Raw genomic sequence first — 23,608 nt, 5'->3', positions numbered from 1 at the left:
CTTTGAACATTTATGAAACACAGATATTCTGTTTTTATATTTTAAGTCTCATACGTTTCCTTTGTCCGTGACATTGAATGACATTGAATAATAATAGTCACTGAATTCTTAATAAAAGAGACTCTTATTGTAGGTGTTTAAAAAGAGATGGATCTATTTTAAAAAATGGAGGTGACTTTGATATTTCTAAAAAAATAACAGGAAAAAAAACAAAAATTTGTTTGGCATTGTGTGAGCTCCATTGAACCATTCATCTTCAAAAATAACAAAAATATTCGAGGTGCAAATGTTAGGTGACTCACTCTGTATATGTATCGTAGGACATTTTTTAAATACCTATACATATCAGATATCATTTGTCTAACATTTTTTATTTATTCGTATATTTCTCTTTCGTTACAATAATTTAAAAAAAAAACTTATTTGCATTTTAGAAAATACGCAAAAGTAAAAAACAAATTTTGCATCGGCCGGGAATCGAACCCGGGCCGCCCGCGTGGCAGGCGAGCATTCTACCACTGAACCACCGATGCTTGTTGTTACACCTTATGAAACATATGTATATAATGACGTAATATGAACTACTTTTACTAATTAAGTAAAGAGCCTCTTATGCTAATAAAATAATTTATATTCGACGAAATTTACTCATAATACTTTCTGTGAGGCATTCATGATAAGTACTTTTAAATAATGAAAATGAAATTATGAAAAATGTATTCTCTAGAAACATACATTAATTTGTATATGTTCCTGGAAATTTTCACAACATTCACACGGGTCGTATGATAATGATTAATAAATGTCATCTGAATAATTATATACGTAGAATCGGTTCTAAAAATAAATTTGAAAGTATATGTATAATTCGGAACATGCAAGTATCTAAAATAAAGTTATTAGTAAGGTTTCATTGGGCTATAATGGACCCTATATCTATGAAAGGTTCATACAATTAATATGATTCATAGGGGCCACCTAAATTATGTTTATGTCCAAATCCAAATGCACACTGCGGTTTTGAATATATGTATGTACATATGAAGACCCCAGAGGAATAACTTGATAAGTCACATTCTCGTGATTTTATAGGAGACCGAAAAAAATACTTATATCTCGGAATCGATCAAGAATTCTACCCTTTCACTTTGGATAATTAAAATACTTGATTTTAACTACCAAATGACATTAAAAACAGAAAAACAGAAAACATGGACTTATCAAGTTCTTCCCCTGGAGTCTTCGTATGATCTATTGTATTTGTTGCTTCACACTCTTCGCGATGTATGCATAGGATGCAATTGCTAGCCGCAGCGGCAGATGCGTTTAGAAAACCTCAGCTTTAAATGTGCTCTAAATAAATCTAAATTTCAGTCACATTAAAACACATAAAATTTGTAGGTAACTTGCTTTAAATGTTTTGCTCCAAAATTAACAATAAGCATACAATATGATACGTGCTTTATGTGTTTCAGTTTCAAATACTATTTTAAAGATACCATCTGCATATTTTGATGCTTAATTTTATCTGCAAAAATAGTCAGTCAGTTTCATTACATACGTACATTTGGTAGTGTCAAAATAAATTATAATAACGATAATGAAATAGCACTTCAATGCTCAGCGTGGTGATGATAGATTAAAGTCTCTCATATATTCATAGTCAAGACAGCTATATTTGCTATCAAGCAAATTGAACTTGATGCGATAACAGGACAGTTTTTTCATAAAATAGATTTGATACAGAAATAGTGATTAGAAACTATGTATACAATCGTGGTATATTGATCACTGATCATTATACCACCAAAAACACTTGACATTCTATATTTTCCATACTCATTATACAAAAATTAATGAACAGTATAATTTCCCTTCACACACTGATATACAATAGAACCTCAATTAACCAAGTCTTAATTATTCATTATCTCCTTTATTCAGGGTTACTGTTAGTCATTGCAGTAATAATAAGGGTACAGTTAAACATCAATTGAAACTTGAATTATGACTTAACTCTTTATGCTTGGATGGTACTTTTCATAACCATTTACATTAACCCTCGTACAACAGGCTGTTTTACATTTATGTACAGAGCCAGCGGACTCGGTCACTTTTGACCCAGCGTTCGCCATTCGAGGGTTAAAATGTTATTGCAAAGAAAGTATACTTAAAACTATGGTAATACTTAAAAATACTATTTCTTTGTAATATTATATAGTATATTAATATTTCATGTTAATCATTAATATTAATATCTACTTATTGGTATTAAGTACTGATTATTAAAAGAATTTGTTTATACTTAGTTTTTTAAGAATTTTCAAGTATCCGAAATAAAAATTGCGGTAAACAAATAACGTTAATTTAATTCGGGTTTCAAAGCATTAATAGTAGCCTCCTGCAAATAATGAAATTAACAATTACGAGAGTGCTTCAGGTATAAGTGTAATGATAATTCAAAATCTGTACTCCAAAAATTATGCATGTTATATCTGTAGCTGCAAGGCAAAACGACCTATATCACATTTTCAACAAATTTGAATTATGACCTTAATTGAGATCTAGGATATAGAATTTATATTCGCAGAAAGAAGAAAGAATATTAAAAAATGTACACTTAAAAATAAGAATTCAAAAAAACAATTCCATAAGATAGTATTGAATTTGAAAAGTAAATGTCAACATCTCCAAAACAAAAATATGTGTCTTACCATTAAGTAGTTTTGCCTTACAACCGTAGATATATCGTATAATTGAGCTATTATAGCATTACAATTTATTGTAGTAATATCTATGGTTGTAAGATAAAATGATCTAAATCACATGTTTCTGTTTTCAAGACATCAACATCTAAAGTCTTCAACTACAATACTATCTCACGAACTTGTCTCCACAAACCCTCATTTTCAAATGAAAAAATTCTTTTAACGCCCTTTCTTTCTGCAAATATAAATTCGATATTCTAGATCTCAATTTAGTCCTTAAATTTGTTAAAAACGTGACAGGTCGTTTTGCTTTACATCTACAGATACATTCCACGTTCATATTACTATACTACTTCAGTAGCTTCTCTCATCATACCAAACAAAATGACAAAGATCTGCGAAATTCGAAACATTAGAATACCATTCGCTGCTCCACGTGAGAAATTGGAGCACGGGAAGAACGCAAGAGGAGGTATACGAGCAGTTTATATAAGGCTAGGCGCACGCGCCTCGCGAGCCCAGTATTAAAGTGTCGCTCGTGATTGTCCACGGTAGTGCCGTTCCCTCTGCTCGACGGTCTCGTAGTTTTCGTTCCTCTCTCCCTTTCATACAGATTTCCTAGTGGAACGCTGACACATCAGTGCTCGCCTCTCGTACAAACGGAGCGGGGTCGAGACGCAGAAAGTCACTGTGACCGACAGTCGTGATGCGCGACTGAAGACGCATTCTCGTCCAGGAGTGCCGCGAGTTGGTGTCGTGAAGATTTTTGTAACAAAAAAAAACCCCACAACGTTTCGTCTACTCGTGTCGCGGCTACCTATCCGAGAGAAAATGATCAACCATTCGATGATAGTCACTGTCGCGGTGTTTCTTTGTGGTAAGTCCTGACGAGTCGTTTCGACGGTCAGAAGCGAAATTTCGACACGCGTAATATCGTAGAAAAACAAAGCAACGAGAGAAAGGGAAGGGATGATGCGCGTGAAAGTAATCGTATCTGTTGAAACAGAGTATGAGAATCATGATTCGTAATTCCTGCCGCTTGTAATTCACTTATCGACGGTTCAGGGTTAAAGTGCAGAGGGTATTTATAGCGTACACATTGAAATTCAGTTTGTTTCCGCATGTTTTTGAAAAGATCCGGGCATTGTTCGCTCAGCGACGGTAGAATAAAATCGATCAGCGATTTGAAAACGACAACGACCTTCGGTGGCATTTGCACAATCGATAAGACTACATCATTATTGAGAAATGTAATTGTAGTGTAAAATATTGCTAACGATTGTTTCGTTATTTGCCTTGTGAGTGCTGTGTACATACGGAAATCCTACAGCGACTACACTTGACGACTATAGGCGTTCAACGTAATCTGCATTGATCACCTGAACACCTATAAGCGTCGATAGAATAAGAAGGTTAAATAACTTGGATGTAGAGAAAATAGGGCGAAAAATTGTTAAGATGAATAATAATTATCGAATCTCTGTGAAAAAGAAACGATTGTGTCATCCTTTCTTTTCTCCCAGGAACTGCTTATCGTCACTGCGCACATGTAATGAATACTGTAGAGTATAGAGATTGTACACTGATTCAGCTTGTGTACTTTGTACCCGGTAGCTGCTATATGCTTTCATTTATTTGATTGTTTCACAAAAAGTGACAGCTCGAAAACTAGATATAACGTAAACAATTTACAAGTAATAGTATTATTTACTGTAAGACATATCAACAAAAATTACTGATTTTATAAGTGATATAATTATTTATCTATAAAATTTAATGGATCTCTGTAATCTGCTATGTCATTTAATAAGTTCATTGTTGTTTTTATTCTGTGATAAATAATAGCAATTTAAAAAAAGCAATACAAACTGAGGACTACATGATTTATGATTACTATTTCTAAATTTATTAATTATATGCTTTATAATTCGATTATAAAATTCCAAATCGGAAATTGGTCGCGAATGAAAATTACCGCGCATCGAGTACATCAAGCACACCGATGTGAAGCAAGAACAAGTCTATCAATTAAAGTTAAAAGAATTAGTCGACCTTGAAAAATAAGCAGATAGAAGAAAAGATGATTTGCGATTATAAAACGAGGCGAGAGATTATTACAAATGCATGTACACCTGTTAAGATGACGCGTTTATTTTCGCTATTTACAAGGTGGAGTTTAGTATACAGGAAAACCTAGCTTTGACATTTGAAGCTAAAACTGTAAAAAACTATTTATGTGTACATTATTCCTGTGCAATCTTATTTTTTTTCTTGCTGACAAAGCATTATGTTGAATTAATGTGTAACTTACTTTAATTACGTCGATGATTTACTTCTTAAAACATACATTAACTTAATGTATGAATTAAATCATCAATCCATCAAATTATTGAATTAAAATTAAATATTGTAATCTAAATAATTTAGCAAAAGATTTACATTTTCTGGTATTTATTTTAGGTTTTCTTGGACACACTAATTCTCAAGGAAACTTGCCTAACCCAGATGAAGTGTTAAATAAAGTTTCTAGTGTCATAGATCTAAATAGTCTGAATATAACTGATTTGAATAGTCTCAATGCATCTGCAATACCAGTTGTTGAAGAAGCGAAGAACCTTTTTAAGCAAAAATGCGAAAAAAATGGTGGAGAGGGAGCATTTGATAATGCCAATCGTGCCAAAGACAACTTAGAGCAGTGCCTTAAGTCATTTGTCAATTTTACTAAACTGCAGGAAGAAATGGAAAAATACAAGCCAACTGGAGATTTGGATCTTGTATTTAAAAATTATTGCAGTAAGACCCCTGCTCTTAGGAAATGCGTGAGTAACTTCACAGCAGCAGTGGAACCTTGCTTGGAACCAGAAGAAAAGGAAAGCAGGAAAATAATTCAAAATATTACAGATTCTCTACTGAATTTTGTTTGCTTTAAAGAAGGAGATCGTATTGCTCGTATGTACATGTATATCACACTTAACAAATGAAACCAACAAATTTTAATGATTAATTACCTAAATTTGTTTCTTTTTACAGTTTTTATATCTGCTAATGGACCAGAATGTTTACAATCAAAGCAACAAGAGATTCAGAATTGTGTTAATGCAACTTTTGGAAGTTATATGCCTCAAATAGATCCTAATACTGGATCCATGCCAGGATTAGATAGCCTTCCAACTCTTGTGTTTGAAAAGAAAGAGTGCACGTAAGTAGGCATTAGGTTACCTATATTAATTTATTTTATACTAAAATATTTAAGTAATATATTAACATATTCACTACCATGAGTTGTACATATGTGATGCAGTAAGTGCTATCCAGTGCCCTGTGTCACATGTCTGTGGTGGAAATTAAGGTGAAATTTTAAATGTAGGCTGTGGCACATGGTTTTTTTCTCAAATAATGGTAGTGAATATATTAACCTATTGAATAAGCAATAATAAGCATGCAAATAGATATAATGTGTACCTTATGGCATATGTACAGGGATATTTCCGTTGTCCAAGGCTGCATTGTGAGAGAACTGGAAAAATGTTCTGACCCAACACCTGCAAATATTGTAGATTCTATATTCAACTTTATTTTACGAGTAACACCATGCAAGAAGTTAATGGCTATAGAGAGTGCTGCTTCCAGATCTACAATTCATTTGTTAACAACGATAAGCATAGTATTTTCATTACTAAGATTACTTTAAAATAAATATGCAATCAAATTTCATATAGTATATGAAACAAGATTTTGTAAACAAACATGTATGATCAAATGTTTTAATTGATCAGTTGGTTATTCAAATCTGTATATACATGGATACAGTTTATTAAAACATGTGATATTTTTCTTTAATCTAAAGTGTAATTTAAATATGAAACTGGTCAACAAAGAAAGTAAAATAACATATTCAAATCATAGCAAACTATTCCTATGTTTGTAATAGTTACATTTTGACCAAAATGTTTAGTGTACTAAAGAATCATGACTATTCTAATGTACTTTAGAATAGACTGACATATCTAAATATAAACTATATAAGTAATAAGACTTAGGCTCTTCTTGATATTTGCTACACTTTGAATATGTTAACTATTTGTATCATAATTGTGTATTTTAACAGATTCGTATTAAATTATGATATAAGTACTATTATATCTAATATAATTCATACAATTCCATTTCTCATTCATCTTTATTCTTATTGTAATATGAATATATCAATGTCTGTTAAATGTTTAAAAAACCATTCTTAATTCTGAAATATGTACACTATACACCAAGAAATTCACTTATTCATTGTATGTAAATTCATATTATTATCACAATGAAAATGTATCATTATGAAGGAAACCTAAAATTGTTTATATTTTTTTAATATTGTTTATATGTGAAGAATATAAAATAACACACATTTGTTACAGGACCTATGGCTAATTCCTTTACAACCTTGATATTTGTTTCAATATTACTTTATAAGAACTGTTTATAGCCTTTAGTATGTTGTAATAGATTTTCAGGCATTTTAATAATATATTAAAATCATCCATAGACTGTAAATGATTTTACAAATGCAGATATTAATAGAAAATAAACATAAAAATTGAATTCAATTCAAAATACTCTCATATATATTTATATATTTCTTCTCTATACTTCTATATTTAACTCATAATCATAGAAAAATTGTTTATTTATACTTTTTCTTTAAATGAAGTTTAACAATCATTTTGATATTTGATAATTAAGACATTAGTTATTTTCAAATAGCATGCAGCACATCTAAAATTAAAATTGAACAATTTGGAATATAAAAACATTTTTGAGGATTTCATAAATATAACAAACTTATACTTTCTACATTCTAAACAAAATGTGCATTCAACATAAGTATGTGTATACGTACTAAACTAATGTATTAATATATTGCACACCTTAATATCTTAATACCTTCGTATAAACATTTAGTCTAATTATCAATAATAGTTGCACATGCTATTGAAAGTATCATCTATCAGTAAATTTCTTACCTTAGCTATAACTGGGCCTTAAATCAATTTCAAAATTCTATATTTAATAACACTTTCACTGAAAAATAAACTCAGAGATGCTGATACTTTCACGACAACTACACATTATTTTATAAACTTACGTAGTTTATACACATGCGTCTATCTTCTTCAGATTATCGCGCGCGAACTCAATGCACTACTATCGCTTTCTACATATATGATTTAACTAACCTTACCTAAAGAAGGTCAACTGTATCATAAAAATTCACCAATCACATGCAATTAGAATGTCTACACCAATCATAGCTTTCTTCTGACTAATCCTATTGGTCACATTGACAGTGTATTGAATACTGGCGCCTGGCGCGTCATATTCTTTATCCCCTGGTATAAAGAAGTTTCATATCACGCATGCGTAAAACTTAACTTCTAGCTTCTACCAGCCTCCTATTGGATCACGAAATTCAAGGAGGCGATTGGTCGACACGTGCCGTTTAACCAAAGTATCGCACGTGCGCGGTCGATTTTTCGGGGACTTTCGGCGAGGTTCGGGTACATTCGTGGTACGCGAGAACCAGTGCACTTGAGAAAGCCCATCGTAGGCTGTCTCGACGTGTATGTTTTGAACAGTTCGCAACATGTTAATGAGTTTTTATCGAGTTTTTATTAAAAATTCATGCAGCGAGTTCAGTATACGAAAAAGAATTAATAGTGCAAGACATTTACCCTCTTGATCGAGCATTTTCGTTAATATAAATTGTGCAACAAGAAAGGTGAAGAACGATGCCAGGCAAAGGGGGCAGAAGAGGAAAATCCGGTAAGAGCTGCCTTATATCTAATTCTAGTTAGGTATTATTTATTGCCAGAAACGTGAACTAATATTTTCTTCCGTGGCACGTGGTGCGTCGATAGTTCATCAAATTATTATCGAGCTCGTCGAATGACTCATCATCATGCATGTAAATCTTATTTATTTCGTATTACGTCACGGCCACCTCTTCAATTGTCGCGTTTTTGTTTTAATATCGACAGGTGCACACGTCGCCAATTCTTTCCTGTTTGTCAGAAAATGCTGTATTGATTTACCGAATTACGAACGATATCGTAAAACGAGGTAAGACCGTGGGCACCACCACCTATCCCCATGTGACTTTCATGCTTTTGGCACATGGGCCTGGGTTAGGTGTATGGAAGCGAATGGAAAAATTTCTTGCTAGAACGTTTTTCAAGCGAAGCAAATTTCTGGGGCTCGAATTCTTTTACGAGGTACAACGTTTATGGATCGTTGTTTTTTTCGATTGGTTCGTTGCGTTGGATCACGCGGGAAATCAATTTCTCGCCTCGGCCAATTCTTCTCGCGTTGCGAAGATAATAAGGGTTAGGTAGATGAAACGTACTTCTTGCAACGACCAATCACGCTTTATCTTCTGAATCATTTGCACTAAATTTAGATCCTCGACTGTAATATACGATCGAATGTTTACCATTAATTAGTCGTTTTACCGAATATCGCAACAATTTCACGACTGCGTCTCGTGGAATGCAAACGTCGTTTTTGCGTTTTGTTAATATGATAAAATTTCATTGTTCCGAACGAATGAAACTGTTTTATGAAATCGGGAACCTCAACCAATATCGTTGATTAACGGTATATTATTTAATATAATTGTTCGTTTAAAGTACATCGTTCAATCATTCTATAGTTTTATGAGTATTTGAAAGTTTTTCAAGAAATTGAACTGGTTTTAAGGAATGCAGTTTTCTGGTATTTTAAATGCTTGTTGTAAGGAAATGTGTAATCATGCGTGACGTATAATTTAAATTAATTACATTTTCTTTGTTAAAGTATATTGAACAGTTTTATTGTTACAAAATTAACATTTTTATCTTCTGTATATTATTGTTTGACACCACATATGGTTTAGTCATGACAGATGTCAAAAGTAACAGCTGTTTAGATTATACATTATGTAACATGACATTCACTTTCAATAGCTTTTGTCTTTCTCTTTTACTACCTTTGAAAAATTACATTTGAGTGTTAATTTTTGACCACTACTTATTATCATTAGTATTTTTTTTTACCTTTAATCAATGATTTGCCTTTTTTAATTTAAAGTTTAAATTATTTGGCAGCAGTTTAAATTGTTTCTGAATTTTTTAATAGTCTAACAAAATCAATATTAAAAGTCTAAATAAAACTTGGTTTTGTATCTTTATATATTAACAAAAAGAAATTACAATAAAATTAACGTAATTCTATCATATGTAATATAAAAAATTTTAGAAACAAAAATTAAGAGTCTGATTTTTGTTACAGGCCACGGTGGAAAAAAAGCTGAACTAACATCCGATGAAGACTCAGTCAATAATGATGCATGTAGTGTATCCAGTAGTCAATCTGATAATCGCAGTATGTTGGATGAGGTGAATGATAACGAAGTAGATGAAATAGCACAACAAGAGGCATTTGAGGAAAAATTGAAAGAAGCAATAGATGGATTAACGCAAAGGAGTGCAAAGGGCAGAACAATTTGCTTCAATGGGATTGAAAGAATATTTGCTATTAAATATGTTCCTGACTTTGTGGAGGACAGAAAGATGACCATCTCAGATTCTGTAGAGCGGGGCTTGAAAAAAGGACGAAGCGAAGAGCAGTCAACAGCAGCACGATTAAGTACTTTACTGTGTGTTCAACTAGGCGCGTTTGAAAGCGCTGAAATAGTTTGTCGGGATTTGAGAAGCACATTAACATTTATTGCTAATGATACAGCAGCTTCAACACAAGCTCGCTCTGAGGTAAAGTAACAAGTAAGGTGATAATTAAATTTGCAGGTAAATAACATGTTTTATATTTGCAGTGTTGTTGGGCTCTGAGCATGAATCAATTTTTTTCGGGCAACGATGCAACGGATACTATCGAAATTGTGCAATTATTGTCTGGCATTTTTTCTGGTTCCTATTTAAAAGGAAACGGGGCTATAGCAACCATTTCAACAGAAATGGCAGCATTACACGCGGCAGCAATTTCATCATGGACACTTCTTTTAACAGTTATGACTCCAGCTGACATATACAATTTAGTTGCAAGCGATAGACCCAACAGTTACATGCCGTGAGTATCTTGACATTGTACAATTGGTATATATATATAACTACATATGCGAACTTTGGTATTGAATGATAACAAGAATTATTTTTATTTCAGTTCCCTGAACAGATTGCGAGAATTATTGGAATCGCCGCATTTGGACGTTCGGTTATCAGCTGGAGAAGCTCTTGCTGTAATATTTGAACTTGGTCGGGACTTCTCCTGTGATTACGAACAAAATTGGTCACTAAATTTAATTGAAGTATTAAAAAAATTAGCCACAGATTCTAACAAGTATCGCGCAAAGAAAGATCGTAAACAGCAAAGAGCTAATTTCAGAGATATACTTCGTTATATAGAAGTAAGTTTTGTAATGACAATACGAAAATTGTATATGATTCGATGTTATGGTACTAATGACTTATTGATATAATCACTATTATAGGAAGATGTTGTACCAGAAATGCATGTTAAATTCGGTCAAGAAATTCTATATTTGGAAGGATGGTGTGCACGAACTCAATACAATGCATGCTGTAGATTACTGGGTCCAGGTATAAATATTCATCTCGCAGAGAATCAACTTTTACGCGAAATTTTCCATCTTGGCAATAAAGTTTTGCCAATTCCATCGAATCAAAAGACGACCAAGTTAGAAAGGGTAAGTTTTCTACTTTAACATATTCAGTGCGATATCAAAGACCGTCTTTTTCTCGAAACATGTATTGACTCCGTACTGAATATATTAATAATGTAAAATTAAATGAGAATAGTGTGAATATTGAAAGTAAGATGCATTAACGGAAACATTGCTTATTGTTTACAGACATTAATGAATGCAGCTGCATTTAAAGCGCGGACTATTCAACGTAATAAGAACAGAGATAAACGATCAGCAGCCTTGGCACCGTAATTTTTCAACTTTCCGCTTTTATACATTAGATTATTCATTTTAGGATAATACAACCTAAATTGCTCTTTTTATTCATTATAACAATGTAATAGTGAAAATTGTCGAATCGTTGTGTTGTTCACATTCTGTTTAAATTGTAAATAGATATTGAATGCATACACAAGAAGTTAGTTTTTTTGTTTAGAATATAATTGAAAGAAATATTGTTATACGATGTTATTTAATACTATTTTCGCTTTGTATATACGAAATTAAAATTGTATATACGGTCAATTCTTGGCACGATAACGATCTAATTGTTTTTATTGTGTAACACAATTACTGATACTGATTAAAAAATTTAGCAAAGAGAATGTGTTTCGTTAAAACTGATATAGAAAATCCTAGGAAATTTGTTTACAATGTGAATTAATTTTGTTGTTTCTAGTAATTGAGTTATGGATATTGTAACTTTCATAAATATTTCTTATTTAAAGTATACGTGAACGTGTACTATAATAATTGATCATGTTTATTAGGTGTATCTATTTAAGTAAGATATTTCGTTAAAAATATATACTGGCACTGTACATAATTACATAAGTTATAATATAGCATAGGAAAATAAAGAAAAATACTTGCAATCCTTGTAATTTTATTGCACATACTCTCAGTGATTGTAAGGTACTTTGTACAAATAACAATCCATTATATATTCTTAAATAATTCATTTCTTACACAATTTACGTTTACATCACAGCTGGGTTACATTAGGTGTAAATACATTATATACTAATAGTATTGAATAATGTACAACATCTATGATAGACATTACACAATTCTTTTTGTGTATCATATACTTCATAAAGGTACATACGTATTTATATGAAATAATATTTTATAACATTTTTAATCACATGTGTACCAAAATACTTTATGAAAATTAATTTATATAAAAGGTTTATAATTTACTATACAATTTTTAGATGTGTAACTTTATCGTTTGATTTTTAAATTCTTTTTCAGATAGCATATGCCATCTGTAGTTTAATATTTTAGACACTTCTCTCTCGGTATCCTCATAGCTACGGCTGTTTACCTTGATCCATTGATAATGTTCCGGCGACCAATTCATTATTTTTAACCAATCCCTATCGCACCTCTTTAAAACCGCATTTCGTCGGACATAAAAACAACGCAACGACTTAGCGGTAGACACAATTTCTAAAATTGTGGCCGTCGATATCTTATCTCGAATCATCTGTAGGGAAATAGTTCTCGAGTGTAAAATCTTGTTGAATTATTGCCTTAAACTATTTAGACAATTCTCATAATTCACCCGTTAGTAACTTTTACATAACAATTACATTAGCTACAATACAAGGAATTGCAGAATAATAGAAAACCAATCTACGTATGTAAGTTAAGATTAAGAATAATTGTATAACTTTTGTTGAAAACATTTGGCTGTACTAAACCTACATCAATGATTTAATACTTAGCCAAGTTATCAAATGTGTCATGGTAAAATGTTTGCCCCCCCACTGACTGCCTTGCAAGTCATTGATACAATAATTGGTCTGTATTTAAATCTGTTGCCTTGCATACTATTCACAGACCAATGATATTGCCACACAATGTATGTACATAAATAGATTTGTAAAGGATCTGAGAGACGTTTTTTTAACGTTTTCAACAGATTTTTCAAAGCTTGTGTTATACATACTAGGAATATAGCATAGTTAGATGAAACTTACACAAATAATAATGAAACCTTTTGTACAACAGGGATCAGAATGCATGCCATCACACCATAAAGATTTTGTTAGAATTATAGCGTTTTAGGAAAGCTATCATTGTACATCAGAATTTTGTTCAAACACAAAATGCTACCAGTGTATGAAGATTTGGACACATTCTGCAGAATTGCACTAGTACTTCATCCAATCTCTGTGCAAAATTTCTATGCATAAAGTATCTTGTCAGCCCTTTGAATGCATATACCCTTATTGTTGATTCAAAAAATGTTCCATGAGTAAGAATAGTGGATGGCGAAATCTGTAATATTTATCACATATAATCTATTATAAGATCCTATAATAATCTTTTTATTTTAACATACACTGACCTGTGTATTTGGGTTATCTAATACAATACTATGACAAGGAATACCACCATGCTCCAATAAATCAATAGGTAAAAGTATATCGGTAGGTTTATAACTTTCTACTTCAAAATGTACTTTAAGGCGTGGATTATTTACTTTCATTTTTATCCAACAAGATCTTTTAGGCTAAATCAACAAAGTTTTGAAAATAATAAATATTTATATACTAATACATCCTAAGCTAGTATAGACATGTGCTAATTACCAATCTCATTGTGGTGTCCTTTGGGCTATATCGATTTTGAACAATATGAAGATGTTCTAGTCTAGTATACCCAATTAAGTCTATTACATCTTCATGAAGATTTTGGGGACTAACAATCAACACCTTTGCAAATGAAACAAGTATTTTAGACTAAAAGATTTATATCTATTTTACTAATTCATTTAAACACACTCTTTGTGATATGAAACTTACATTCAAATTAATAAATACTCCAACATGTAACAGGGGACAATAATATCTTGTGGTATTAATTAACACTAATTTTGATAATGTTTGAGTACAATTTGTACAGATATCATCCATTAAATGTAAAGCTTCTTTACTATCCAACATAAGGTCTATTAATTCTAAACATCTTAAATTACGTAAATTACGCATCAGCCTTTTCAATGCCTCTAGCAATTTTCCACCAGTACCAAATAATCTGATACGATCAGGATCATCTCTATTTGCCATATTGCAAGGAAATGTAAATTTCAATCGTCGAATATAAGTACCAACACCTGCTACTGATGTATTATCAGATCCTTGTCTTTCCGTATACCATGATATCATATTCATAAATTCATAAAGATTATAAAAGTTTAACATAGGTTCAAATACAAGGGCTCGAAAATTTCTTCCAACTTTATTCAAACAAGTTGATGTTCTCATATGATCCAAAACATATTGCCACCCACTATAATAGTTGAACTTTCCTCTAGTGAGTGTGTTATCTTCTAACGTAAATGTAGACCATACATTTTGTAATTTAAAAGCACGATACCATGATCTACACACTAAAGATGCATAGTATCGTTCACGAATAGTTAGATAAGAAAAAATTTCCTCTAAGAGTAGATCTGGTGTTTGATCCCAGCAGCTATATACTTTTCTTTCTTTATCCTCTTCTGTATCTTCTTCTTCGATATCTATGTATAATGCTATGGAATTAAGAAACATCTAACTTCTGTTCTTAAATTTAGCATATATTCCTTTTCTTTTCATAATTAGTCTTAAAAATATTACAAAGTATAATATTAGTACGTTAAAGTTACACTTGTTATTCTGAAATTTTAACACTTTACTACTGATCAAGTTTCAAAAAATAATACTATCTATGTTAGGCAAGTTTAAAGCATTAATTCTAATTAAAATTGATACATAAACCTCTGAATATGATTAAAGTTTACTTTAAAGTATTTAAGCAGTATATTTTTCACTACATACTGGTATATCTATCAATGATAAACTATCAATATTAAATAACTAAACAGTCTTAGAGACAATTAGACTGGTAAAGTGAATTAAATGTATATTTATTGCTTTAATCTTCCCTGTACAATTCCCATGACCTAAAACTTCATTATATCTCTCAAGTCGACTGCACATACAATAATTAATAATACAATATATGAAACTCATTCACAATTCGTACTATTATATGCCGCATCGTATACCGGGAAGTTTTTTCACCAAAATGTATGAATTATGTATAAAATAAGATTACAAAGTCAGTGATATTAAAAAGGTTCTTTGTATTAACATTTACTACGCTGTCTTTTACGATCATTTCGGTTTATTTACTTTTTCTATCATGCTTCTTGACATTTATCGTTCTATAACCTGCAACATTCCAATGCTCACCTTTGTCTTCCTGGTCGAATTTCCAACAACCCTGGCTCATTTTCGTCTTGAGAATGTTGTCAATATTCTGTCAAAATCTGATAACCGTGTGCCCGTGACAAAGTATTTTCTATGCAATATTTCTAAAAATATACTAAAATAGGAAGGGGAGATGCTGCGACCGAACGAACATCTCCATGATGGACCCCACGATAGAATTATTCTTAGCTCTTATTCCACCACTATCCACTACTATCTGAACGCTATATTTTTGTGCCGGGAAAATTTTCGGATGCCTTAGGAATCGACCAATCGAACATTATCGATGAGAGTCATAATTCACACAACCTATATAGAGATGAAACTCCAGTCTTTTATTGACATCCATTTTAATGCATATTCGTCTTTAACTCTTTGAGGCACACGATTTTAAAGAAAATAAAGACCCATGTTGCACCTTAATCACAAGAGCGTCAACAACTTACTAATGCGTTTTGACTTGTATAAATTTTTGTTTTCACTTATTTACGTATTTATCGTCAGTTCGTAGCATTGCCAACTGAATGAAAATCTTTAAATAAAATATTAAATATTAAACTGTATGACTATGAGTAACTTCATCTTTTCGAGATGGGTTAACATATATCTCACCATGAATAAAAAGTTAAGTAAAAGGTAGGACAGTTTTTAATCCATCTAACTCCAAAGAGTTAAAGATGAGGAGCACTGTAAATAAGACTATAAATTTTTTGGATTTTAATTTATGTGTAATGAAGCGATATTAAAAGCTGAAGTTTTAACCCTATGAGCATAAATCTAATTTATGCACCATTTTGTAAGCTATGAGTTTAAGATCTATTCTGTAAATGTGTGTGTTTAGACTCCGTGAATTAGCTTCATGAATCTAGATCCATCCATTCGAGATTCTATGTTATTTAACATTCTATGGTCATAGATTATGCAGTAGAATGAGCGTGTATGAGCATTAAATTACGAAATTGAGCATGTGATTTAATTGTTGAAAAATATGTAATTTTTAGTACAATTCAAATGTTAATTAAGAATTGTAACAATGATTTTAAACAATAAACTAATTTTTGTAAAGCAGTTATTACAAAATATTAGGTAGGTAACTTCTGACAGTTAAATAAACAGCGTTTCGGAAACTGCATATCTTCAATTGTTATTCTATTATTTTGAATAAAACAAATGAAGAATACATTGTCTGTTCATAAAGATTAGACATATAAATAGCTGAAATTTAGATGTTGTGTTCCAATAATGATACAACAATATTAACAGTACTTTATTTAATAACCATAGAATTATTTAAAGGCAATTCCATTGTTCACATTTAAAAAATGCATACGAAGGATCTGGAAAAACAACACTTACTATTCTGAACCTTGAAGCTGGCCCAAGAACTTTGATAAACAATTGTACACCAGTACGTAAAATTTTGTATTGAACTTGTGTAAACCTTAATGAAGGATCGCATTACTGATTTATATATTTTGCAGCTCGGATTCAAGCTTGTAGGTGATGTAATGGTAGTAGGCCCTCTTGTGATTTTCCCAAAACATCTTTTCTGTTGGAATGTTGGATCTGCGAACGACATAAATGAGAAAAGCCTGTCTTTATTTACTATTATAGAACCAAAACTAGACATAGTTGTTTTAGGACTTGAAACTCAATATGACATGAAAGCAATTAAAGAGATGAAGAGACCACTATTAGAGAAGAATATCAGTGTGGAAGTATTACCTGTAGAAAGAGCATGTGGTATTTTCAATTTTTTAAATGAAGAAGGAAGATATGTTGCAGCTGGTCTGATACCTCCTTTGCCAAAAGAAACTTTTGCATATAAAAGATTGCAAGCCAATAAGCAGGAAATTCAAAAGCAAAAAGCAATAGAGTCTGAAAAATGAAAAACTGTGTAAAAATCCTGTATAATTAAGTGTATTGTAAATAAATCTTATAAATTAAAAATTGCCATAAAATAGAAAACTGGTGATACGAATACAGATTTCAAAATTCTTTAAGCACTTCAATTTCAAAGTTCTCTAAATACAGATATGGACAATTACGTTTTCCAGAAACGTTTTATAGAAAAACGTATTAATAAAATTAAAATATGTATAACAAATACATAATAGTCTAAAGATAAAGTTGAATATCACAAAAGAAAACAATTATAAATTTACAGTAAAAGAAATGTATTATTAAAAAACATTACATGCGTTACACTGTATGTATGACATGTGCACCCATACACACACATGTATCTGCTATTCCATGGCGGTTAAACATTAGTATCATAACCTATATTCAAGAAATGTGATTGTGATAGCGAAGACCATGTGCAAGTCTGACACGTTTTCTTTATAGTTTTCTAAAAATTGTAAAGGTAAATTTCGAGTATATTAAAAAAGTTATAGCTAGATATATTTTAGTCTCCTGAAAGAGAGTAACGTAGATTATATTTGATCTATTAAGATTTTCTTATTCATTAATTCTAAAAATTAATCGTTGTGTATTGTTGATATATGTTACTAAAATAAATATCTTTTTAGATGACGTTAAAGAATTTTCCAAGAGGTGGAAAAAAACTTCCAGAGAAGAAGTTTTCTGATTCGGTATCTTTATTATAAACAAATTATTTGAGAGTCTAAATAGAATTAATACATATTTCTAATTGTTTAATAATACACTATTTTGATTTTAGCAATTACATAAACATGAGAAACCCAGTAAAAGGAATCGTGAGAAGGATAAAACAAGAAACACTAATGAAGAAGATACAAATTTTGTTGCTAATACAGCAGAAAGATTATCATATTCAACAGTATGCGAAGGATTGATAGTACTGGGATGTATTTTTGAAGTAACAGAATATGATTTGATCATATCTTTGCCAGGTGGCATATTAGGACGTGCTCAGGTCACTGACATAAGCGAATCTTACACAAATTTGTTACAAAATTTAATTAAATCTGAAGACGGTCAACCAAATGAATTTAAATCATTGCCTGAACTTTATTCTCCTGGGGATCATGTTGTATGTTATGTGAAAAGTATACAATTACAAGGAAAATGGCAAATTTTATTATCTCTTGAACCTCGTCTGATAAATCAAAATTTGAACATCAGTCATTTGGATAATGGATCAAAAATGGTGTGTACTGTTAGTAGTATAGAGGACCATGGTTATGTTGTAGATACAGGTTTAGCAACTGTAAGAGCATTCATACCTACTAAAAAGATCAGTAACGAAATATCCTTAGGTGAGTAGATTTTCAAAGATTTATATGTATTACAATGTCACCAATTAAATTTATATTTACATTTATTTTTTAGCACCAGGAAAACAAGTTTTGTGTCATGTAAAGAAAATTGAGACAAGTGACAATACATCCATTATTACATTATCTGCAAAACAAAAACATCAAATGACAGCAAATAATACCGAAATTAAATCATTGGATAATTTAATGCCAGGAACAAAGTTTGAATTACGTGTAAGAAAAGTTCTGTTTAATGGGTTGTGTGTTTCATATGGTGAAAACTCTGTTGGTTATATAAATCAACTATATTTAAATAATGATTTGTCCACATATTCAAAAGGAACAGAAATAATTGGTACTCTGTTGTATATTTTACCAACTGTGAAATTTGGCTACTTTAGTTTAGTAATAGATAAACCCAGAGATAATACTATTAAACCAGGAGATATCATAGAAGAGGCTACTGTCTTGTATAGAGAATCCGGTGGAATTGTATTACAGTTAAATAAAAGTGGAACGCGAGGATTTCTTCCTTTAAAAAGAACGAATGTCGATTTTGACAAAATTGTTGAAAAGTTTGTACCTGGTACAACACATAAGTGTCGAGTAATATCATATAATTGGATGGATGGTACTTATGTCTGTACAATGCAGCATGCATTAATGGAACAAAAATATTTGAAAATCTCTGACTTCAAGCCAGGCGATGTCGTGAATGTAAAAATTACAAGAATCAATAAGGAAGTAGGCTTTATGAACGTACAAGTTGGTAAAATTCACGGACATGTTGCTTCGGAACATGTGTCTGACGCGGGTACAAGTGTTTTAAAGAAATTGAAAGTTGATTCAGAAGTTGAAGCAAAAGTTCTAGCTATTAATAATGAACGAAATAAAGTATATTTTACTTTGAAGAAATCACTGATAACAAGTGATTTACCTGTTTTGAGCGATATAAAAGAGGCAAAACCTGGATCGAAACATCACGGTACTGTTGTTAAAATAAACAGGAATGGTTTATTGGTAAAATTTTTTGGTGATGTCAAAGGCTGGGTTCCACGTATTATGTTAGATAAAGAAGCAGCTGCTGTAAATTGGAATTACTCTATTGGACAAACAGTTTCAGTAAAGATTGAATCAGTAGATGAAAATGTAGGAAAGATAATACTAAGTATAGCTACTAAGGATATAAAGAAAGAAGAGATCATGTTTACTATTGGAGAACACGTGGAGGGAACGATCACAGAATCATCTACTCAAGGAGTGTACTTAAGGATTAGCAAAAATGATGGAGAAAGTGTTAGTACAGGATTTTTACCAGCTGGACACATGTCACCTTGCATGGAAACTGGTGCATTGCTAAGTTCAAAATGCATTCCTGGAGATACACTTTCTGCTTTAATATTTGCTACAATGCCTAGTTTAATTCTGACTAGAACCTTTTTACCTTCAGAACAATACAGAAATTTCGATCAGTTAAAAGTAGGTGACACTATACCATGTTCAATTAGAGACATTGAACCAAATGGTTTGAGAGTTATTTTGCCTCTAACAGGTTGTTCGACATTGGGATATATTTCTTACAGCAATGTCAGTAATTTTAATCTGCTGCATAAACATCAAATTGTATTTACACGAATCATCGCCATTAATAAGAAGGAGAAACAATTACGTTTGACCTTATTACTCCAAAAAATATATGATGGATTACCTGATGTTAAAAGTAGGATAATGGTAGCAGTTGATACTCTGAACTTACATTTCAGTAAGCTTGACGAATTAGCTAGAAACTCATTTTATACAAATAAGCCAATCTCGTCGGTAAAATTAGGCCAAAGAGTTACGGGGAACATCGAAAAAATTACAGATGATGGTCTTGTAGTTAGGTTAAAAAATAACTTATTAGGTATAGTAAGTAAGAATCATTACTCTGGAACTCGAAAAGTGGGAGATAAAATTTCTGGATCAATTATGTGGAAGAATTACATACATGAACTTGTTGATTTAACTATGTTGCCTTCAGAAATGAAAAGTATAAGTACAAAACAGAATCAGAAAGTAAATCTTTCTGAAGATAAAGTGGTACGAGGTCAAATTTTAATGGTGACAAATTGGTTTATTTTACTTGTCTTGAAAGGCAAAGAAAACGGTTCTTTGGTAGCAATGCCTGTTCGACGTCACATGAACGACATGCAGCCAGATTTATCACCATATATTGTTCATTCGCAAATTAAATGTTACATTATATTAAATGCAAAGCAATCAAACATCGTACCCATCTGTATGGTGAAATCTGCATTTGAAGCGAAATATAACCAAGAATCAAAAAAGGCTAAAGCTACCTTAAAGAGAAAGAAGAAACTTTCAGAAAATGAAGTACCTACTAAAAAGATAAAAACTGAAATAAATACCAAGCAGCAAAATAAAGTAAGTACAGACGAAAATTTAGAAGAACTAACGACAAATGAAATAGGTAATGAACAAAAGGAAAAAAAGAAATTAAAGAAGAAAGCAAAAAAATTGAAGATAAAGGAAGAAATTAAAGAAGAACCAATTATAAATCACACAGAAAATTTTAACGATAATGCCAGTGATCTCAGTGATAATGAGAAAAAACCTGGAATACCTGAATGCGGATTTTTCTGGGACGACAAACCTGATTTAGGTCTCCTCGAGAAGAAAGAATTATCTAGCGAAAGCGATGACGAAGCAGAGCAACAACCAAAACAGAAAAAGAAAAAATTAAGTGCTGCTGAACGGCGAGAGCAAGAAAGACAAAAGGAACGCGAAATTCGTCAAAGAGAAGAAGCATTGGCCAGTAACCAGTTACCAAATTCTGTCGATCAATTCGATAGATTGGTCTTGGCGAGTCCAGATAGTTCAATAATTTGGTTGCAGTACATGGCATATCATTTGCAAACGACAGAAATAGAGAAAGCAAGAGCAGTAGCGAGAAGAGCTATCAAAACTATTAATTTCAGAGAAGAAAACGAAAGATTAAATGTGTGGAATGCTTGGTTGAATTTAGAATCGAAGTTCGGCACTCCTGATTCTTTGAACGATGTCTTCCAAGAAGCAGTGAGAACCAATGACTCATTGAAGGTGTACACTCATATGTTAACTGTACACGCTGACGCTGGTAGGCAAATAGAACTGGAAAAAACAATCAATACCATGATTGGGAAGTTTAAACAGAATCCTCAAGTATGGATAGACTGTGGTACAGCATTGTTGAAAATGGGTTTGAAAGATAAATCTAGGCACATCATGCAAAGAGCTTTGCAATCTTTACCAGCATCTGAGCGTATGTACATGAAATACAAATTCAGTAAAATGAATTTATGTATGTAACTTCAAAATTCGTACTTGTTTGCAGATGTGAATTTGATGACAAGGTTCGCAGTTTTGGAGAATAAATTTGGAGATAAAGACAGAGCACAAACTTTGTTTGAACAAATATTAACTTCTTATCCTAAGCGTGTAGATATATGGTCATGTTATGTAGATTTATTAGTTAAATCAAATGACATCGATATTGCGAGGTAAGAATTTTAGTTTAACAAAATATTCACAGTATTTTTCACTATATTGTTACGTTTACAGAAAAATTTTGGAACGTGCAGTTGTTCAAACTTTGCCACCAAGAAAAATGAAGACCTTATTTAAAAAATTTATTAACTTCGAAGAACAGTATGGTACTCAGGAAGGCGTTGCCCGTGTTCAGCAAATGGCTGCAGAATATGTAGAAAAACAATGCACCAAGGAATGTTAACTAATTTGAATAATAAGAACTGAGAATAAATTGTCTTTTTTTTACATAGATCAAGGTCAAAATTTATCTATTCCTTTTATTTCTTTTATTCGTTTACTCATTTTATTACGTATGCTTGATAGATTTTTTTAACGTGTATATATTTTTTACTACTTATGTTTATGACACAGTTTTATGGAACATAAAGTTATGAATTTATTAATACGATTTGTAAATATACATAATTGCGTAAATATACGCAGTCATGTTACGTAAATCTACTATTGAATCTTTATGTATTCTTCAAATAACTATTATGTACATATATAATTTAATTCATTTTTATCGTATATAATTGTAAGGTGTATTTTCGAATGAGGATATGTAGTTTTATATTATTACTAAAAATTCACAAATTTATAATTATATAAAGTCATAATTACCGTCTTGGAGCGTTAAAATTAAATTTGAAGACAAATTGAGCTAAACAATGCACAAGGATTGAAGTATCCATTATTTTTAATCGTACAAAAATTGTTTGGAAACAAATACGATTTTTTCTTGGTTAAAATCATTTAAATATGAAGATATTATTAGGATAAAAATTTAATGTTTCAAATTTAATTTCTTTATTTTTTTACTGATTACTTGAGTCTACATATGATTCATACGTGGCATTAATACGCGTTTTAAAAGTGATACAACTCAACAAGTACGTTTATCAAAATATATGTATTCTATATTAAACCGCTCTATGGTTATAATTTGATAAACCACGTTTCTTAAGTTGTCACTTTTGAAGAAAATGTGTGATATGTAGTACTCGAATTCTAAGTTCAACAACTGATTATTGTTGTCGACATATGTCTAACAAGTGACTTTATTTAATT

At 31.3% G+C, this 23,608-nt stretch overlaps 5 protein-coding genes and 1 non-coding gene across 7 annotated transcripts; 4 read left to right on the top strand and 2 right to left on the bottom strand.

Annotated features, from left to right (window-relative positions):
• Positions 1–462: 462 nt before the first annotated feature.
• On the bottom strand, positions 463–533 carry Trnag-gcc (transfer RNA glycine (anticodon GCC)). Its single transcript has one exon. It is a non-coding gene; the product is annotated as a tRNA-Gly (tRNA).
• Positions 534–3,241: 2,708 nt separating this feature from the next.
• LOC143180973 (27 kDa hemolymph protein-like) lies at positions 3,242–7,085 on the top strand. Its single transcript, XM_076381071.1, has 4 exons — positions 3,242–3,585; positions 5,169–5,657; positions 5,739–5,907; positions 6,189–7,085. The coding sequence occupies exons 1-4, from the start codon at positions 3,540–3,542 to the stop codon at positions 6,397–6,399; spliced, it is 915 nt and encodes a 304-aa protein (XP_076237186.1). The 5' UTR covers positions 3,242–3,539; the 3' UTR covers positions 6,400–7,085.
• Positions 7,086–8,274: 1,189 nt separating this feature from the next.
• Positions 8,275–12,329, top strand: LOC143180536 (interferon-related developmental regulator 2). The gene is made up of 6 exons (XM_076380326.1): positions 8,275–8,522; positions 10,026–10,504; positions 10,567–10,820; positions 10,914–11,157; positions 11,242–11,457; positions 11,623–12,329. The coding sequence occupies exons 1-6, from the start codon at positions 8,489–8,491 to the stop codon at positions 11,707–11,709; spliced, it is 1,314 nt and encodes a 437-aa protein (XP_076236441.1). The 5' UTR covers positions 8,275–8,488; the 3' UTR covers positions 11,710–12,329.
• LOC143180533 (uncharacterized) lies at positions 12,327–16,112 on the bottom strand. 2 transcript variants are annotated; one of them, XM_076380324.1, is made up of 6 exons: positions 15,708–16,112; positions 14,274–15,004; positions 14,061–14,183; positions 13,817–13,981; positions 13,582–13,746; positions 12,327–12,949 (listed from the first exon to the last, which is right to left on the bottom strand). In XM_076380324.1, exons 1-6 carry the CDS (start codon positions 15,745–15,747, stop codon positions 12,671–12,673), a joined length of 1,503 nt encoding a protein of 500 aa, XP_076236439.1. In that variant the 5' UTR covers positions 15,748–16,112; the 3' UTR covers positions 12,327–12,670. The 2 variants fall into 2 exon arrangements, with proteins under 2 accessions (XP_076236439.1, XP_076236440.1); XM_076380325.1 differs by having other exon boundaries at positions 14,274–14,992.
• A 545-nt stretch (positions 16,113–16,657) lies between these two features.
• Positions 16,658–17,731, top strand: LOC143180712 (NADH dehydrogenase [ubiquinone] 1 alpha subcomplex assembly factor 3). The gene is made up of 3 exons (XM_076380645.1): positions 16,658–16,811; positions 17,022–17,133; positions 17,207–17,731. Exons 1-3 carry the CDS (start codon positions 16,759–16,761, stop codon positions 17,612–17,614), a joined length of 573 nt encoding a protein of 190 aa, XP_076236760.1. The 5' UTR covers positions 16,658–16,758; the 3' UTR covers positions 17,615–17,731.
• A 120-nt stretch (positions 17,732–17,851) lies between these two features.
• On the top strand, positions 17,852–22,863 carry Rrp5 (Ribosomal RNA Processing 5). The gene is made up of 6 exons (XM_076380644.1): positions 17,852–18,093; positions 18,260–18,322; positions 18,412–18,970; positions 19,044–22,271; positions 22,344–22,509; positions 22,571–22,863. The coding sequence occupies exons 2-6, from the start codon at positions 18,260–18,262 to the stop codon at positions 22,737–22,739; spliced, it is 4,185 nt and encodes a 1,394-aa protein (XP_076236759.1). The 5' UTR covers positions 17,852–18,093; the 3' UTR covers positions 22,740–22,863.
• Positions 22,864–23,608: the final 745 nt, after the last annotated feature.

Source organism: Calliopsis andreniformis, chromosome 6 (assembly GCF_051401765.1).
Source record: "Calliopsis andreniformis isolate RMS-2024a chromosome 6, iyCalAndr_principal, whole genome shotgun sequence".
NCBI classification, from domain to species: domain Eukaryota; kingdom Metazoa; phylum Arthropoda; class Insecta; order Hymenoptera; family Andrenidae; genus Calliopsis; species Calliopsis andreniformis.
The sequence above is the reverse complement of the archived record's forward strand: the minus strand, read 5'-3'. Positions and strand labels throughout refer to the sequence as shown.

Coding starts and splice junctions, on each gene's coding strand:
- LOC143180536 (XM_076380326.1), top strand. CDS start 8,489: ATGCCAGGCAAAGGGGGCAGAAGAGGAAAATCCG. Junction 11,158..11,241: donor ATATACTTCGTTATATAGAA/GTAAGTTTTGTA, acceptor TCACTATTATAG/GAAGATGTTGTACCAGAAAT. Junction 11,458..11,622: donor AGACGACCAAGTTAGAAAGG/GTAAGTTTTCTA, acceptor TATTGTTTACAG/ACATTAATGAATGCAGCTGC.
- LOC143180712 (XM_076380645.1), top strand. CDS start 16,759: ATGATTTTAAACAATAAACTAATTTTTGTAAAGCAGTTATTACAAAAT. Junction 16,812..17,021: donor CAGTTATTACAAAATATTAG/GTAGGTAACTTC, acceptor AATTATTTAAAG/GCAATTCCATTGTTCACATT. Junction 17,134..17,206: donor TGATAAACAATTGTACACCA/GTACGTAAAATT, acceptor TATATTTTGCAG/CTCGGATTCAAGCTTGTAGG.
- LOC143180973 (XM_076381071.1), top strand. CDS start 3,540: ATGATCAACCATTCGATGATAGTCACTGTCGCGGTGTTTCTTTGTG. Junction 3,586..5,168: donor TGTCGCGGTGTTTCTTTGTG/GTAAGTCCTGAC, acceptor TATTTATTTTAG/GTTTTCTTGGACACACTAAT. Junction 5,908..6,188: donor TTTGAAAAGAAAGAGTGCAC/GTAAGTAGGCAT, acceptor GCATATGTACAG/GGATATTTCCGTTGTCCAAG.
- LOC143180533 (XM_076380324.1), bottom strand. CDS start 15,747: ATGAGCCAGGGTTGTTGGAAATTCGACCAGGAAGACAAAG. Junction 15,005..15,707: donor ATTCGACCAGGAAGACAAAG/GTGAGCATTGGA, acceptor TTAATTCCATAG/CATTATACATAGATATCGAA. Junction 12,950..13,581: donor GTCCAAATCTTCATACACTG/GTAGCATTTTGT, acceptor ATTTCCCTACAG/ATGATTCGAGATAAGATATC.
- Rrp5 (XM_076380644.1), top strand. CDS start 18,260: ATGACGTTAAAGAATTTTCCAAGAGGTGGAAAAAAACTTCCAGAGAAG. Junction 22,272..22,343: donor ATCTTTACCAGCATCTGAGC/GTATGTACATGA, acceptor ACTTGTTTGCAG/ATGTGAATTTGATGACAAGG. Junction 22,510..22,570: donor AATGACATCGATATTGCGAG/GTAAGAATTTTA, acceptor TTACGTTTACAG/AAAAATTTTGGAACGTGCAG.